This window comes from Musca domestica, unplaced genomic scaffold (genome assembly GCF_030504385.1).
Source record: "Musca domestica strain aabys unplaced genomic scaffold, Musca_domestica.polishedcontigs.V.1.1 13, whole genome shotgun sequence".
NCBI lineage: Eukaryota > Metazoa > Arthropoda > Insecta > Diptera > Muscidae > Musca > Musca domestica.
Genome location: NW_026712172.1, coordinates 7,422,428 through 7,438,971, shown reverse-complemented (window position 1 = coordinate 7,438,971; position 16,544 = coordinate 7,422,428). Strand labels below are relative to the sequence as shown.

General features: G+C 35.9%; 2 protein-coding genes across 2 annotated transcripts; both read left to right on the top strand.

The window, feature by feature from the left end:
- The first annotated feature begins 4,909 nt into the window (after positions 1-4,909).
- LOC131800445 (general odorant-binding protein 28a-like) lies at positions 4,910-8,990 on the top strand. The gene is made up of 3 exons (XM_005190109.4): positions 4,910-5,146; positions 8,556-8,644; positions 8,710-8,990. The coding sequence occupies exons 1-3, from the start codon at positions 5,005-5,007 to the stop codon at positions 8,926-8,928; spliced, it is 450 nt and encodes a 149-aa protein (XP_005190166.1). The 5' UTR covers positions 4,910-5,004; the 3' UTR covers positions 8,929-8,990.
- A 3,961-nt stretch (positions 8,991-12,951) lies between these two features.
- LOC131800764 (general odorant-binding protein 28a-like) lies at positions 12,952-15,410 on the top strand. Its single transcript, XM_059118451.1, has 3 exons — positions 12,952-13,188; positions 14,974-15,062; positions 15,128-15,410. The coding sequence occupies exons 1-3, from the start codon at positions 13,047-13,049 to the stop codon at positions 15,344-15,346; spliced, it is 450 nt and encodes a 149-aa protein (XP_058974434.1). The 5' UTR covers positions 12,952-13,046; the 3' UTR covers positions 15,347-15,410.
- Positions 15,411-16,544: the final 1,134 nt, after the last annotated feature.

The following is a 16,544-nucleotide window of genomic DNA, read 5'->3' as shown; positions in this document are numbered from 1 at the left end:
TAGCTAACCATATCCAGAATTAAGATATTGTATGTCATAAATTGTATTATCTTATTTATTTTAATATGTGACATACTGTATTTCAACACACTGGATTTAGTGGATTTTTTTTTGAAAACAGTTAAAAAAGTTATAAGATTGGACGGGCCGATCTTTGAATATCTACTATGGTCTATACGACGACATGGACCTGCATAGGTAACTTTTGCCATAAACAATTACAATGCGAAAATTGAATAAAAACTTCGGTGAATAATGAGCTAAAATCATTAAAATACCGTATTTCGGGAGGTACTGTTATAATAGTTATATACGAAGACGTGGACCTGCAGAGACAATTTTCTGGCCTGCAGTAGCCATTACGAACATCAACCACTAAATTTGAAACAATTCCGGTGAATAATGACGCTAAAATCATCAAAGTACCGAGTATCGGGAGGTGCCGTTATATGGGGGCTATATGAAGAGGTGGACCTGCACAGACAGTTTTCTGTCATAGGCTGCAGTAGCCATTACGAACTTCAAATACCAAATTTGAAACATTTTCGGGGAATAGTGTCGCTTAAATTACCACAATACCGAATATCGGGAGCTACCATTATGTCGGGGCTATACCAAAACGTGGACGTAAATGACCCATTTTCAATACCAAAAGTCCTGCAGACATAATACACATTTGAGTAAAATTTTATCAACCTATCTATAGACGGATAGACGGACAAAGAATTTTATGTTGATCAAGAATATATATACTTTGTGGGGTCTAAAATGTATATTTCGAGGTAGTACAAACGGAATGGCAAACTTAATATACAGGGTGAGATAAAAAAAAACTGCAGCCAACTTCAGACTGCTGTCATTTCTAAGACACTGTTGATAAATTTATTCCAGTGACAGGTTCGCTCCGTTGTCTAGCAGTTTGTAAACAAATAAAATTATCGTGTTTACTTGCCAAAGAGGTCAGCACCTTCGGTTGGCCACCAAAACTTAAGCGCCGGCCATTCGCTCTCCTCTCGTATTAATCGACCGTGGCATCAGAATAAATACCGAATACCAATCCGTTGGGTTATTGTGTCTGGAGTATTTTGGAATGCAAGGTTGGCACTAAAAATACCAAAGTGTCGATCATCTCAAGCAAGTGCTTCGCTGGGATTGGGCCAAAATACCGCAGAACAACATTCGGGCAAGGTGTGCCAAATTCGTGCCAAAGGTGATCAGTTCGAACAAATCTAAACTTATTCTAAAATTTGATGCTATTTCCGACAATTTTTGCTTTCATTCAATAGAATCAAAAAAAAAAAAAAAAGGTAAACATTGTGGCGTTTGACTTTGTTGCAGTTTTTTTATCTCACCCTGTATATATATAATAAAAACAATGTAGCCGAATAGATTATACTACAGTTCGATGTTTTGATTTGTATTAAATCATGTATGTGTGTGGACGCCAATCGTTTCATGGATACACAAGAAAAAGTTCATGTCTCGTAAAGTGAAAATTTTTAGAATACCACGTCCTCCAGACCGCCTAAATTGTTATATTTGAGGAAGTTTGTATGTTCATTTTCGTAAGGTCTATCGTTGTTGGCTGCATGATTAGAATGCAACAATATTGTAAATTCCAGCAAAATTTTTATTCCGAATTAAATTTGAATCTCAGCACAAGTTTTCGATTCAATTCGTTTTTGATGACGAATTCTGATGCCGTCGATATCGGTGTGTTACAGTTAAAAGTATTAATATTTTTTTGAAGGAAAGCGATTGGAATTCGAATAAAAAATTGTCCAAAGAAAATATGTTTTTCATTTCAAAGTCTCACAGAACGAGAATGCTGCTAATGGTCTCCCGTACGACATCACCACCTGTTTGCAACGATAGTTAAGGAAAACAAGTGAAAAAGTAACAGTCGGTTTTGTCGACAGATATATATCCTCAGTTTATATCAGATAATAAAATAAATTTTGACTTGATCAACGTGGGAGTGGGCCAATATTTTCTATTTCCCATATGACGTAAGTCTGATATAATTATTGCGACGTGCCAGGTTTGGACTATATCGACTACTTCCTTCCCTATATTTGAGATAGTTTTGCATATTTTTTTGGACATGTTGAACTTTTGTGGAGGAGGAAGGAGAAAAAGTGGATTATTAAAACAGATAAGACTAATACTGATAAAAATGTTGAGATTGTGAAGTGCGCCTCTTAAAGGGTTAACCATAAAAATAAATGGCAACATTGATAAGAAGAGTATTGGCAACCGTTTTTAGGAAACAGCTGAGTATTCCAGTTGCCTAAGTGTCAACAAGGGGGAAAATAAAAAGAAACCAGTAAAGAAAGTCTTAAAGTCGGGAGGGGCCGACTTTATGATATCCTACACCACTTTGCTAATTTAGTAGAGCTCCACATAACAATTAAAACTTTTTATGGGAGAATTCAATCATACACGCTATGATTATAATTATAACTTAAAGTTCAAGGGACTAAATATGCCGGAGCATTTGTATCTTTTAAATTCGGACTTGTATTGCCCATTTGGTGCAAAATTAATTTGAAATCAGATAAAGATATGTATGGGAGCTATATCCAAATCTGAACCGATCTCGATAAAATTTGGCAAAGATATTTCAGAGTTGTATTTGATATCGTTGTTACGGAGTGCATATTATGGCTGTGGGTAACAAATGCAACAAATCGGATGAACAATATATATGGGAGCTATAGCTATATCTGAACCGATCATCACCAAATTTGACATTCTAGCTTCTAGACTCAATTTGGTCGTATATGCCAAATTTCATCCCATTTGGGCAAATATTAGACGTTTGGTGCACAATCAAAGGTAAATCGGACGAAGTTGTATATGGGAGCTATATCCAAATCTGAACCGATCTCGATAAAATTTACCAAATGTATTTCTGAGCTGCATTTGATATATTTCCCCAAATATTGTTGTTACAGAGTGCATATTACGGCTGCGGAGGACAAAAATAACAAATCGGATGAACAATATATATGGGAGCTATAGCTATATCTGAACCGATTTCGATAAAATTTGGCATACTTATTTTCAGGCCTAAATTGGTTGTATGTGCAAAATTCCACCCTATTCGGGCTGATATTACACGTTTGGTGCACAATCAAAGGCAAATCGGACGAAGATATATATGGGAGCTATATCTACATTTTGACCGATTATCTCCAATTTCATTTCGTCCTTGGGCCAAACAAATGATTTGTACAAAATTTCATCTGGATAGGGCAATAAATGCGAACTGTACTTTGTTTACCAAAATACATGGACAGACGGACAGACGGACGGACATACATAAATCGACTCAGAATGTGATTCTATGCAGATCATCAAAAGGATTTAAGGGTCTATCTCGTTTCCTTTTGCCTGTTACAAACAAATGCACAAAGACATAATACCCTAACCACTTTGTGGCGAAGGGTATAAAAAGCTTAACTCTAACTATTCGACATACTTACCTGTTGGGAAGAACCTCCTAATTTTTCTCGTCCGTCTGTTGCGGTGGAAAGAAGATTACATTTTTAAGTAATTGGCAAACTGAATTTATTCAGTTTTTGGCGCGCTAAACGCCAGCACACCGGCAACGCCACTCAATCATCAACACAGCGATTTTTCATTCATTTTTTCTTGGAACACGGTTGTTACAAGATGTGCAATAATTACTTTTTTCCAGCTTTGTGGGATCAATTGGTAATTAACATTTCTTGTATTTGTAGGGGAGAAGAAGTGGACATTACATCTATGGCATGTAGAAATATTATTATTTTACCCTTTGTGGGGGAGGTACATGAAAGAATGGGCAGATAAGTTCCAAATTCAAACTAGAACTAATTTCGATGAAGGTATTGCATTGTGCAAAATTTGAAAAAACATCAAATAATTATTTTTAATTTTATGATACTTGACTTATTTAAAATTCTGACCCTTTGTGGAGGAGGTATCAAAAGAAGATCTCGAGTTTAGTCAAACATTGAAATATACGTGATATAACTATTGGGGTGTGCCGAGTTGGAATGGTATCAGATGTTCATTTCCGTTTTGTAAACTTCATGGTTATTCAACATTCTGACACCTTGTGGAGGAGTTACTAGAAGAAGTGGGCCAATATCCATACTATATGCACATCGGATCTTGTGTTTATAGAAATGTTGGAATGTATGAAATTTGCAATGAATTGCCTGATTATTTTGCATTTTATGAGAAATATAATTATTCAGAATTTTTAACCGTTGTGGGGGAGGTATCAGAAGTTTTGGTCCGATATAGTACGTCTTCACACAAGAGTTTGTGTTGGTGGGGAAGTGTGAAATTTGAAGACAATCGGACTCTTATTCCACATTTTAAATGACTTATATTTAATAGGCAATTTGTGAATGAGGTACTTGATGGAGTAAATTATTTCTATGAAAATGTTATCCTTTTGTGGCGGAGGAATGGACCGATAATGCCCATCTCCGAACTCGTTTGACAATAATATTACAATGTACCATGTTTTGGATCAAATCGGATATTCCTTTGGAGAGGTATCGTGCGCACCAGCAAGACAGAAATACGGACGGACAACCTTGCATCGACTCCAAATATCCTGAAACGCATTTGGTTTAAAAAGACCTAGGGTCTGAGAATGTTATTTCAAATCAAATGATATATACTCTCTCTAGCCATATGCTACAATTTTAATAGGTACCGATAAAAAACCGTAACATTTTTTCCCACCTGACAGGGTAGTAAAACCAAATACAAATGTCCAAAGCGGTCACTTTTTTTGGTTATTTTGAACATCATGCTCCATTATGTCACAGATGAATAACTCTTAATTACACATGGCATCGAAACTAAAATGTAAGTTAGCTATTCCCATAAATAAGTGGGAAAATTCGAAATTGAATACAGTTGGATATCAGAATCCAAATATTTAACACCTTGCTTTGTATTTACTTTACTCCAAATAATAAAAGACAACAAGTAACCACAATGGCAAAGTTTTTGGTGGTATTGGCAGTTGTGTGTATTGTCGGAGCCGTTGCAGTACGTGGTGAATTCGACAAGAAGGAAGCCCAAGCCAAGCTTAAGGCTAGAGCCGGAGAGTGTAAAACTGAAGTTGGTGCTACCGAGGGTAAGTTAAACGTTTAAAAATATGAAATGGTTTAAATTTTGATTATTTTTTCAAGAACTCTGATTGCAAATAGATTTCAGTTGACAATTTTTAAGGAATTTATCAATATTTATAATAACAAGTTAAAAAGTATCAGTCGGTATTGCCGACAGATATATACCCTCAGCCTAAGTTAGATTATTTAAATATATTTTGGCTAGTATTACGATTATTCAAACGTTTGACCCTCCATGCAGCAGGTTCCGAAGAAATGGGTCAATATTGTCCATTTCGTATTTTATGCCAAATCATAAAAACAGATAAAATTATTGAAAATTGTGACACTATGTGGGTGAGGTGCCAGAAGGGCTTCGAAGATATATACAAATTTTGTGTTAGCAAAAATTTTGTATGTTTGAAATTTGCAGAGATGCTTATTTCGCTTTATTTGACCGATTTTTTTTCAAAATCTTGAACCCTATGTATAGGGGAGGTACCGGAAGAAATGGTTCGATCTACACCATCTTTATAACAGATATTGTGTTGATAGAAATATTCAGATGTGCCAAGTCTAAATGGAATCGGATGTTAATTTGGCGTTTTATGAGCCACATGGGTATTCAAAATGTCGACATTTTGTGGGGGAGGTACCAGAAGGAGTGGACCGATATATTCCATTTTAACACCAGATCTTAGGTTTATAGAAATATTGGGGTGTGTGAAATTTTAAGACGTTTGGTTCCTTACATCACATTTTATATGAGTTATAATTATTCAAAATTTTGACACTTTGTGGTGGAGGTACTTGATGGAGTGGACCGATATAGTCCATTTTCGCACCTGACCTAGCACTTACGAAAATATTAGGATTCGCAAAGTTCGCGCAAAATCGGATCATCCTTTCTCTTTCTGTGCAGAAAATAATTTTTTTGCAAATTTCGGCCTTTTGTGGGGGAGGTACTTGATGGAGTGATCCGATATTGTCCATTTTTGCACCTGACCTTGCGCTGTTAAAAATATTAGGATTTGCAAAGATGGGGCAAAATCGGATCATCCTTTCTCTTTCTGTGCAGAAAATATATATATATATATATATTTTTTTTTTTTTTTTTTTGAAAATTTCGACCTTTTGTGGGGGAGGTACCAGAAGGAGTGGGCCGATGTATTCCATCTTCACACCAGATATTACGCTAATAAAATTATTGGGATGTGTGAAATTTGAAGACAATCGGACTCTTACTTCACACTTTATAAGAGCTGTTATTATTCAAAATTTTGACCCTTTGTGGGGGAGGTACTTGATAGAGTGGACCAATATTGTCCATTTTCGCACATGACCTAGCACTGACAAAAATATTAGGATTTGCAAAGTTGGAGCAAACCCGGATCATCATTTATCTTTCTGTGCAGAAAATATATTTTTTGAAAATTTCGAACTTTTGTGGGGGAGGTACCAGAAGGAGTGGACCGATATTGCCCATCTCCGAACTCGATCTAAGTTTGACAAAAATATTACGATGTACAAAGTTTGGACCAAATCGGGTACTCCCTTCGAGAGTTATCGTGCGCACCAGCCAGCCAGACAGACAGACAGACAGACGGACGGACGGACGGACGGACGGACATCGCTAGATCGACTCCAAATGTCCTGAAACGGATTTGGTCCAAAGAGACCTAGGGTCTAAAACCGTTATTTCGACTAGGCACGTTTTGACCGTATCAAATGATATATACCCTCTGTAGCCATATGGCTGAGGGTATAAAAATATTCGGTGCATAACTTTTTGTGCGGACATAACATAAAATGGGATCTACATATCCCATTTTAACACTAGTTCTAATGTTAGTACAAATATTGCAATGTGCGTAATTTGCGGGAATATTTTCGAATTTTATGAGAGATATGATTATTAAAAATTGTATATCATTGTGGGAGGAGGTGCCAGTAGTAGTGGATCCATATTACCTATCTGCGAACTCGAATTCAGTTTGATAAAATTATTAAGCTGTACCAAGTTAAGAGAAATCGGATGCTCCCTTCGCGCATCTTCCAGCCACGGACACACATTGCCATATCGACCGCAAATCTCATGAAATGAATTTTGTTTAAAATTTCGAGGAGACACATTTTTTCCGTATTTAATGATATATACCCCCCTGAGGGTATAAAAAGTACACATCAATTTCAAACAAGTTAAAAAGCAGTAAGTTCGTCGGGGCCGAACTTTGAATTCCCTCCACCATTTGGAACGAATTTGGAAATTTTCAAAAAATAAAGTCCTTAAAAAATTCTGTTAAAATTTTAAAAATACCGAATATATATGTCATAAGCCATTACCATATTGAAATTCGAAACTTGAAATAAATGGTGAATAATGTAGCTAAAATCATCAAAATACCGTATATAGGGAGGTTCCGTTATATCGGAGCTGTGCGAAGACCTGAACCAGCATAGACAATTTTCTGTCACAGGCTATAGCATCCATTACGAACGTCAAATACGAAATCTAAAGAAATTTCGGTGGGTATTGTACCTACCGAATATCGGGAGGTACTGATATATGGGGCCTATACGAAGACCTGTTCCTGCATAGACAATTTTCTGTCACAAACTGTAGTATCCATTACGAATCTCAAATACCAATATTGAAACAATTCCGGTGAATAATGTCGCTAAAATCATCAAAATACCGAATATCGGGAGGTACCATTATATGGGAACTATACGAAGACGTGGACCTGCAAAGACAATTTTCTGTCATATGCTGTAGTATCCATTACGAATCTGAAATACTAATTTTGAAACAATTCCGGTGAATAATGTCGCTAAAATCATCAAAATACCGAATATCGGGAGGTACCGTTGTATGGGGGCTATACGAAGAGGTGGACCTGCCCAGATAATTTTCTGTCATAGGCTGTAGTATTCATTTCGAACTTCAAATACCACAGTTGAAACAAGTCCGGTGAATAATGTCGCTAAAATCATCAAAATACCGAATATCGGGAGGTACCTATATATGGGGGCTATATGAAAACGTGGACATACATGGCCCATTTACGAACTTAACCTGCCTACTGGAAAGATAAACACGTGTGCAAAATTTTAGCCATCTATCTCAATTTATTCGAAAAATAGCGTGATTACAACAGACAGACGGACAGACAGACAGACAGACGGACATCGCTAAATCGACTTAGAATTTTACGCTGATCAAGAATATATATACTTTGTTGGGTCTGACATGAGTATTTCGAGGAGTTACAAACGGAATGACAAAGTTAATATACCCTCCATAGTATGGTAGAGGGTATAAAAGCTAATTTAAATTTTATGGACCTAGTTAAGTAGAAGTTCTATTTTTCGGTTGTAATTGTATACAATTAGATTAACTGCAACTAAAATATAACCAATTTCATTTTATTACAGCCGATATTAAGGAATTGATGGAAATGAAACCCGCATCAACAAAGGAAGGAAAATGTTTGCGTGCATGTCTCATGCAAAAATATGAAGTGGTAAGTAATACGTGTTTAAATTGACTAAAGGTCTATGTTCAATTGACCTTGCCTCACTCTCTTAGATGGATGCTTCGGGAAAATTTGTCACATCAGTTGCTCTAAAGCATGCCGAAAAAGCTACCAATGGATCCGCGGATAAAATGAAACTAGCTCTGGAAATTATCAATGCCTGTGCCAGCACTCAAGTGTCGTCGGACCTTTGTCAAGCAGCTGAAGATTATGGAAAGTGTTTCAAACAACAAGCTACTGCCCATGGAATCGATGACAACTACCAATTCTAAATTTTAATGATTGACCATTACAAATGTTTTGAACGGATTAGGCATTGACTGTTTTGCAAACTTAAAATTAAAATATAATTATAGAAATCAAATCGAAATTTTCTATTTAATAGTATATTTGTTGTTACTTCAATAGAGATAAGGAGAGAGAGAGAGAGATTCTTTCAAATTCCGGTTTTTGCATAACAATGTGCAACCCAAAAAAAAATATCAGGAAAAATCCAGCGAGCTTAAAACAGATTTTTGGCGTTTTTAAAGTATTCATCGCGAAATTACCTATATAGAGGGGGGCAAGTTCCTTCCTCTTCTTTTGAAATTTCAAGGGAGTCAACAAAGCGTTTGGATCTTCTTTTTTTCGAAATATTGTTAAAAACTTCGATTAATAAGGAATGGGCAGCATATTTTTTCGAAATATTGTTAAAAACTTCGATTAATAAGGAATGGGCAGCAGGTACAAATGTATTTGTCATAAATTTCTAGAATACACCAAAAGTCTAAATCTTACCTAAACGCCAGGAATTTACATAAATGATAAACTCATTTCAGGGTCAAAGACGTACCTTTTGTGAGCTTATGCAAAATTCTCCGACAAAGCGTCATTTTAGAAGGGTGACGTCAAATACAAAATTATTCGTCTTCAAATTTCAGTATAAGTTACCAAGGAAAATAAATTTCTATTTCAATTTCATCTCAAGGAAATATTTGCGTCGATATTCAAAAAAAAAAAAAAAAAAAAAAACAAGTAAAAAAGCTGTAAGTTCGGCCGGGCCGAACTTTTAATACCCTCCACCATTTGGTACAAATTTGGCAATTTCCAAAAAATAAAATCCGTTAAAAATTCTGTTAATATCTTAAGAATTCCGAATGCTTATACGACGACGTGGGCCTGCATAGGCAAGTTTTGTCATAAGTTATTACAATATTTAAATGCGAAACTTGAAGAAAAATCTGGTCTCCCGTACGACATCACCACCTGTTTGCAACGGTAGTTAAGGAAAACGAGTGAAAAAGTAACAGTCGGTTTTGTCGACAGATATATACCCTCAGTTTATATCAGATAATAAAATAAATTTTGACTTGATCAACGTGGGAGTGGGCCAATATTTTCTATTTCCCATATGACGTAAGTCTGATATAATTATTGCGACGTGCCAGGTTTGGACTATATCGACTACTTCCTTCCCTATATTTGAGATAGTTTTGCATATTTTTTTGGACATGTTGAACTTTTGTGGAGGAGGAAGGAGAAAAAGTGGATTATTAAAACAGATAAGACTAATACTGATAAAAATGTTGAGATTGTGAAGTGCGCCTCTTAAAGGGTTAACCATAAAAATAAATGGCAACATTGATAAGAAGAGTATTGGCAACCGTTTTTAGGAAACAGCTGAGTATTCCAGTTGCCTAAGTGTCAACAAGGGGGAAAATAAAAAGAAACCAGTAAAGAAAGTCTTAAAGTCGGGAGGGGCCGACTTTATGATATCCTACACCACTTTGCTAATTTAGTAGAGCTCCACATAACAATTAAAACTTTTTATGGGAGAATTCAATCATACACGCTATGATTATAATTATAACTTAAAGTTCAAGGGACTAAATATGCCGGAGCATTTGTATCTTTTAAATTCGGACTTGTATTGCCCATTTGGTGCAAAATTAATTTGAAATCAGATAAAGATATGTATGGGAGCTATATCCAAATCTGAACCGATCTCGATAAAATTTGGCAAAGATATTTCAGAGTTGTATTTGATATCGTTGTTACGGAGTGCATATTATGGCTGTGGGTAACAAATGCAACAAATCGGATGAACAATATATATGGGAGCTATAGCTATATCTGAACCGATCATCACCAAATTTGACATTCTAGCTTCTAGACTCAATTTGGTCGTATATGCCAAATTTCATCCCATTTGGGCAAATATTAGACGTTTGGTGCACAATCAAAGGTAAATCGGACGAAGTTGTATATGGGAGCTATATCCAAATCTGAACCGATCTCGATAAAATTTACCAAATGTATTTCTGAGCTGCATTTGATATATTTCCCCAAATATTGTTGTTACAGAGTGCATATTACGGCTGCGGAGGACAAAAATAACAAATCGGATGAACAATATATATGGGAGCTATAGCTATATCTGAACCGATTTCGATAAAATTTGGCATACTTATTTTCAGGCCTAAATTGGTTGTATGTGCAAAATTCCACGCTGTTCGGGCTGATATTACACGTTTGGTGCACAATCAAAGGCAAATCGGACGAAGATATATATGGGAGCTATATCTACATTTTGACCGATTATCTCCAATTTCATTTCGTCCTTGGGCCAAACAAATGATTTGTACAAAATTTCATCTGGATAGGGCAATAAATGCGAACTGTACTTTGTTTACCAAAATACATGGACAGACGGACAGACGGACGGACATACATAAATCGACTCAGAATGTGATTCTATGCAGATCATCAAAAGGATTTAAGGGTCTATCTCGTTTCCTTTTGCCTGTTACAAACAAATGCACAAAGACATAATACCCTAACCACTTTGTGGCGAAGGGTATAAAAAGCTTAACTCTAACTATTCGACATACTTACCTGTTGGGAAGAACCTCCTAATTTTTCTCGTCCGTCTGTTGCGGTGGAAAGAAGATTACATTTTTAAGTAATTGGCAAACTGAATTTATTCAGTTTTTGGCGCGCTAAACGCCAGCACACCGGCAACGCCACTCAATCATCAACACAGCGATTTTTCATTCATTTTTTCTTGGAACACGGTTGTTACAAGATGTGCAATAATTACTTTTTTCCAGCTTTGTGGGATCAATTGGTAATTAACATTTCTTGTATTTGTAGGGGAGAAGAAGTGGACATTACATCTATGGCATGTAGAAATATTATTATTTTACCCTTTGTGGGGGAGGTACATGAAAGAATGGGCAGATAAGTTCCAAATTCAAACTAGAACTAATTTCGATGAAGGTATTGCATTGTGCAAAATTTGAAAAAACATCAAATAATTATTTTTAATTTTATGATACTTGACTTATTTAAAATTCTGACCCTTTGTGGAGGAGGTATCAAAAGAAGATCTCGAGTTTAGTCAAACATTGAAATATACGTGATATAACTATTGGGGTGTGCCGAGTTGGAATGGTATCAGATGTTCATTTCCGTTTTGTAAACTTCATGGTTATTCAACATTCTGACACCTTGTGGAGGAGTTACTAGAAGAAGTGGGCCAATATCCATACTATATGCACATCGGATCTTGTGTTTATAGAAATGTTGGAATGTATGAAATTTGCAATGAATTGCCTGATTATTTTGCATTTTATGAGAAATATAATTATTCAGAATTTTTAACCGTTGTGGGGGAGGTATCAGAAGTTTTGGTCCGATATAGTACGTCTTCACACAAGAGTTTGTGTTGGTGGGGAAGTGTGAAATTTGAAGACAATCGGACTCTTATTCCACATTTTAAATGACTTATATTTAATAGGCAATTTGTGAATGAGGTACTTGATGGAGTAAATTATTTCTATGAAAATGTTATCCTTTTGTGGCGGAGGAATGGACCGATAATGCCCATCTCCGAACTCGTTTGACAATAATATTACAATGTACCATGTTTTGGATCAAATCGGATATTCCTTTGGAGAGGTATCGTGCGCACCAGCAAGACAGAAATACGGACGGACAACCTTGCATCGACTCCAAATATCCTGAAACGCATTTGGTTTAAAAAGACCTAGGGTCTGAGAATGTTATTTCAAATCAAATGATATATACTCTCTCTAGCCATATGCTACAATTTTAATAGGTACCGATAAAAAACCGTAACATTTTTTCCCACCTGACAGGGTAGTAAAACCAAATACAAATGTCCAAAGCGGTCACTTTTTTTGGTTATTTTGAACATCATGCTCCATTATGTCACAGATGAATAACTCTTAATTACACATGGCATCGAAACTAAAATGTAAGTTAGCTATTCCCATAAATAAGTGGGAAAATTCGAAATTGAATACAGTTGGATATCAGAATCCAAATATTTAACACCTTGCTTTGTATTTACTTTACTCCAAATAATAAAAGACAACAAGTAACCACAATGGCAAAGTTTTTGGTGGTATTGGCAGTTGTGTGTATTGTCGGAGCCGTTGCAGTACGTGGTGAATTCGACAAGAAGGAAGCCCAAGCCAAGCTTAAGGCTAGAGCCGGAGAGTGTAAAACTGAAGTTGGTGCTACCGAGGGTAAGTTAAACGTTTAAAAATATGAAATGGTTTAAATTTTGATTATTTTTTCAAGAACTCTGATTGCAAATAGATTTCAGTTGACAATTTTTAAGGAATTTATCAATATTTATAATAAAAATATTCGGTGCATAACTTTTTGTGCGGACATAACATAAAATGGGATCTACATATCCCATTTTAACACTAGTTCTAATGTTAGTACAAATATTGCAATGTGCGTAATTTGCGGGAATATTTTCGAATTTTATGAGAGATATGATTATTAAAAATTGTATATCATTGTGGGAGGAGGTGCCAGTAGTAGTGGATCCATATTACCTATCTGCGAACTCGATTTCAGTTTGATAAAATTATTAAGCTGTACCAAGTTAAGAGAAATCGGATGCTCCCTTCGCGCATCTTCCAGCCACGGACACACATTGCCATATCGACCGCAAATCTCATGAAATGAATTTTGTTTAAAATTTCGAGGAGACACATTTTTTCCGTATTTAATGATATATACCCCCCTGAGGGTATAAAAAGTACACATCAATTTCAAACAAGTTAAAAAGCAGTAAGTTCGTCGGGGCCGAACTTTGAATTCCCTCCACCATTTGGAACGAATTTGGAAATTTTCAAAAAATAAAGTCCTTAAAAAATTCTGTTAAAATTTTAAAAATACCGAATATATATGTCATAAGCCATTACCATATTGAAATTCGAAACTTGAAATAAATGGTGAATAATGTAGCTAAAATCATCAAAATACCGTATATAGGGAGGTTCCGTTATATCGGAGCTGTGCGAAGACCTGAACCAGCATAGACAATTTTCTGTCACAGGCTATAGCATCCATTACGAACGTCAAATACGAAATCTAAAGAAATTTCGGTGGGTATTGTACCTACCGAATATCGGGAGGTACTGATATATGGGGCCTATACGAAGACCTGTACCTGCATAGACAATTTTCTGTCACAAACTGTAGTATCCATTACGAATCTCAAATACCAATATTGAAACAATTCCGGTGAATAATGTCGCTAAAATCATCAAAATACCGAATATCGGGAGGTACCATTATATGGGAACTATACGAAGACGTGGACCTGCAAAGACAATTTTCTGTCATATGCTGTAGTATCCATTACGAATCTGAAATACTAATTTTGAAACAATTCCGGTGAATAATGTCGCTAAAATCATCAAAATACCGAATATCGGGAGGTACCGTTGTATGGGGGCTATACGAAGAGGTGGACCTGCCCAGATAATTTTCTGTCATAGGCTGTAGTATTCATTTCGAACTTTAAATACCACAGTTGAAACAAGTCCGGTGAATAATGTCGCTAAAATCATCAAAATACCGAATATCGGGAGGTACCTATATATGGGGGCTATATGAAAACGTGGACATACATGGCCCATTTACGAACTTAACCTGCCTACTGGAAAGATAAACACGTGTGCAAAATTTTAGCCATCTATCTCAATTTATTCGAAAAATAGCGTGATTACAACAGACAGACGGACAGACAGACAGACAGACGGACATCGCTAAATCGACTTAGAATTTTACGCTGATCAAGAATATATATACTTTGTTGGGTCTGACATGAGTATTTCGAGGAGTTACAAACGGAATGACAAAGTTAATATACCCTCCATAGTATGGTAGAGGGTATAAAAGCTAATTTAAATTTTATGGACCTAGTTAAGTAGAAGTTCTATTTTTCGGTTGTAATTGTATACAATTAGATTAACTGCAACTAAAATATAACCAATTTCATTTTATTACAGCCGATATTAAGGAATTGATGGAAATGAAACCCGCATCAACAAAGGAAGGAAAATGTTTGCGTGCATGTCTCATGCAAAAATATGAAGTGGTAAGTAATACGTGTTTAAATTGACTAAAGGTCTATGTTCAATTGACCTTGCCTCACTCTCTTAGATGGATGCTTCGGGAAAATTTGTCACATCAGTTGCTCTAAAGCATGCCGAAAAAGCTACCAATGGATCCGCGGATAAAATGAAACTAGCTCTGGAAATTATCAATGCCTGTGCCAGCACTCAAGTGTCGTCGGACCTTTGTCAAGCAGCTGAAGATTATGGAAAGTGTTTCAAACAACAAGCTACTGCCCATGGAATCGATGACAACTACCAATTCTAAATTTTAATGATTGACCATTACAAATGTTTTGAACGGATTAGGCATTGACTGTTTTGCAAACTTAAAATTAAAATATAATTATAGAAATCAAATCGAAATTTTCTATTTAATAGTATATTTGTTGTTACTTCAATAGAGATAAGGAGAGAGAGAGAGATTCTTTCAAATTCCGGTTTTTGCATAACAATGTGCAAAAAAAAAAAAAAAACAAATAAAAAAGCAGTAAGTTCGGCCGGGCCGAACTTTGAATACCCTCCACCATTTGGAACGAATTAGAAAATATTCAAAAAAATAAAATCCATTGAAAATTCTGTTAAAATCTTTAAAATACCTAATATCGGAAGGTGCCAATATATGGGGGGATATAAGCTATTGTGGACCTATATAGACAAATCTATGTCTGGGGGTAAAGTACTCACCAGGAACTCCTTGTGTGGATTTTCAAATAATTCCATTGGGAAATTTGGCTAAAATCATCAAAATACCGAATAACGGGGGTACCGTTATATGGGGGCTATACGATATCGTTAACCTATATAGAGAACTCTATGTCAGGGGGTAAAGTGCTCACAAAGAACGCCTTGTGTGGAATTTCAGACAATTCCGTTGAAAAATGTGGGTAAAATCATCAAAATACCGAAAATAGGTTAGTACTGTTATATGGAGGATATACGATATTGTGGACCTATATAGACAATTCCGTTTCAGGGGTAAAGTTCAGACAATACGATTGGAAAATGTGGCTAAAATCATCAAAATACCGAATATCGCATGGTACCGTTATATGGGGGCTATACGTAATCGTTAACCTATATAGAGAATTCTCTGTCGGGGGGTAAAGTGCTCACAAAAAACCCCTTGTGTACAAAGAATCCCTTGTAACCATTCCATTGAAAAGTGTGGCTAACATCATCAAAATACCGAATATCGGGGGTACCGTTATATAAGGGCTATACGATATTGTGGACTTATATAGATAATTCTCTGTCGAGGCGTAAAGTATCCACAAGGAACTCCTTGTGTGGATTTTCAGACATTTCCGATAAAAAATGTGGGTAAAATCATAAAAATACCGAATATCGGGGGGTACCGTTATATGAGGGATATACGATATCGTGGACCTATATAGACAATTCTCTGCCGAGGTATAAAGTACCCGCAAGGAACTCCTTTTGTGGATTTTCAGACAATTCCGTTG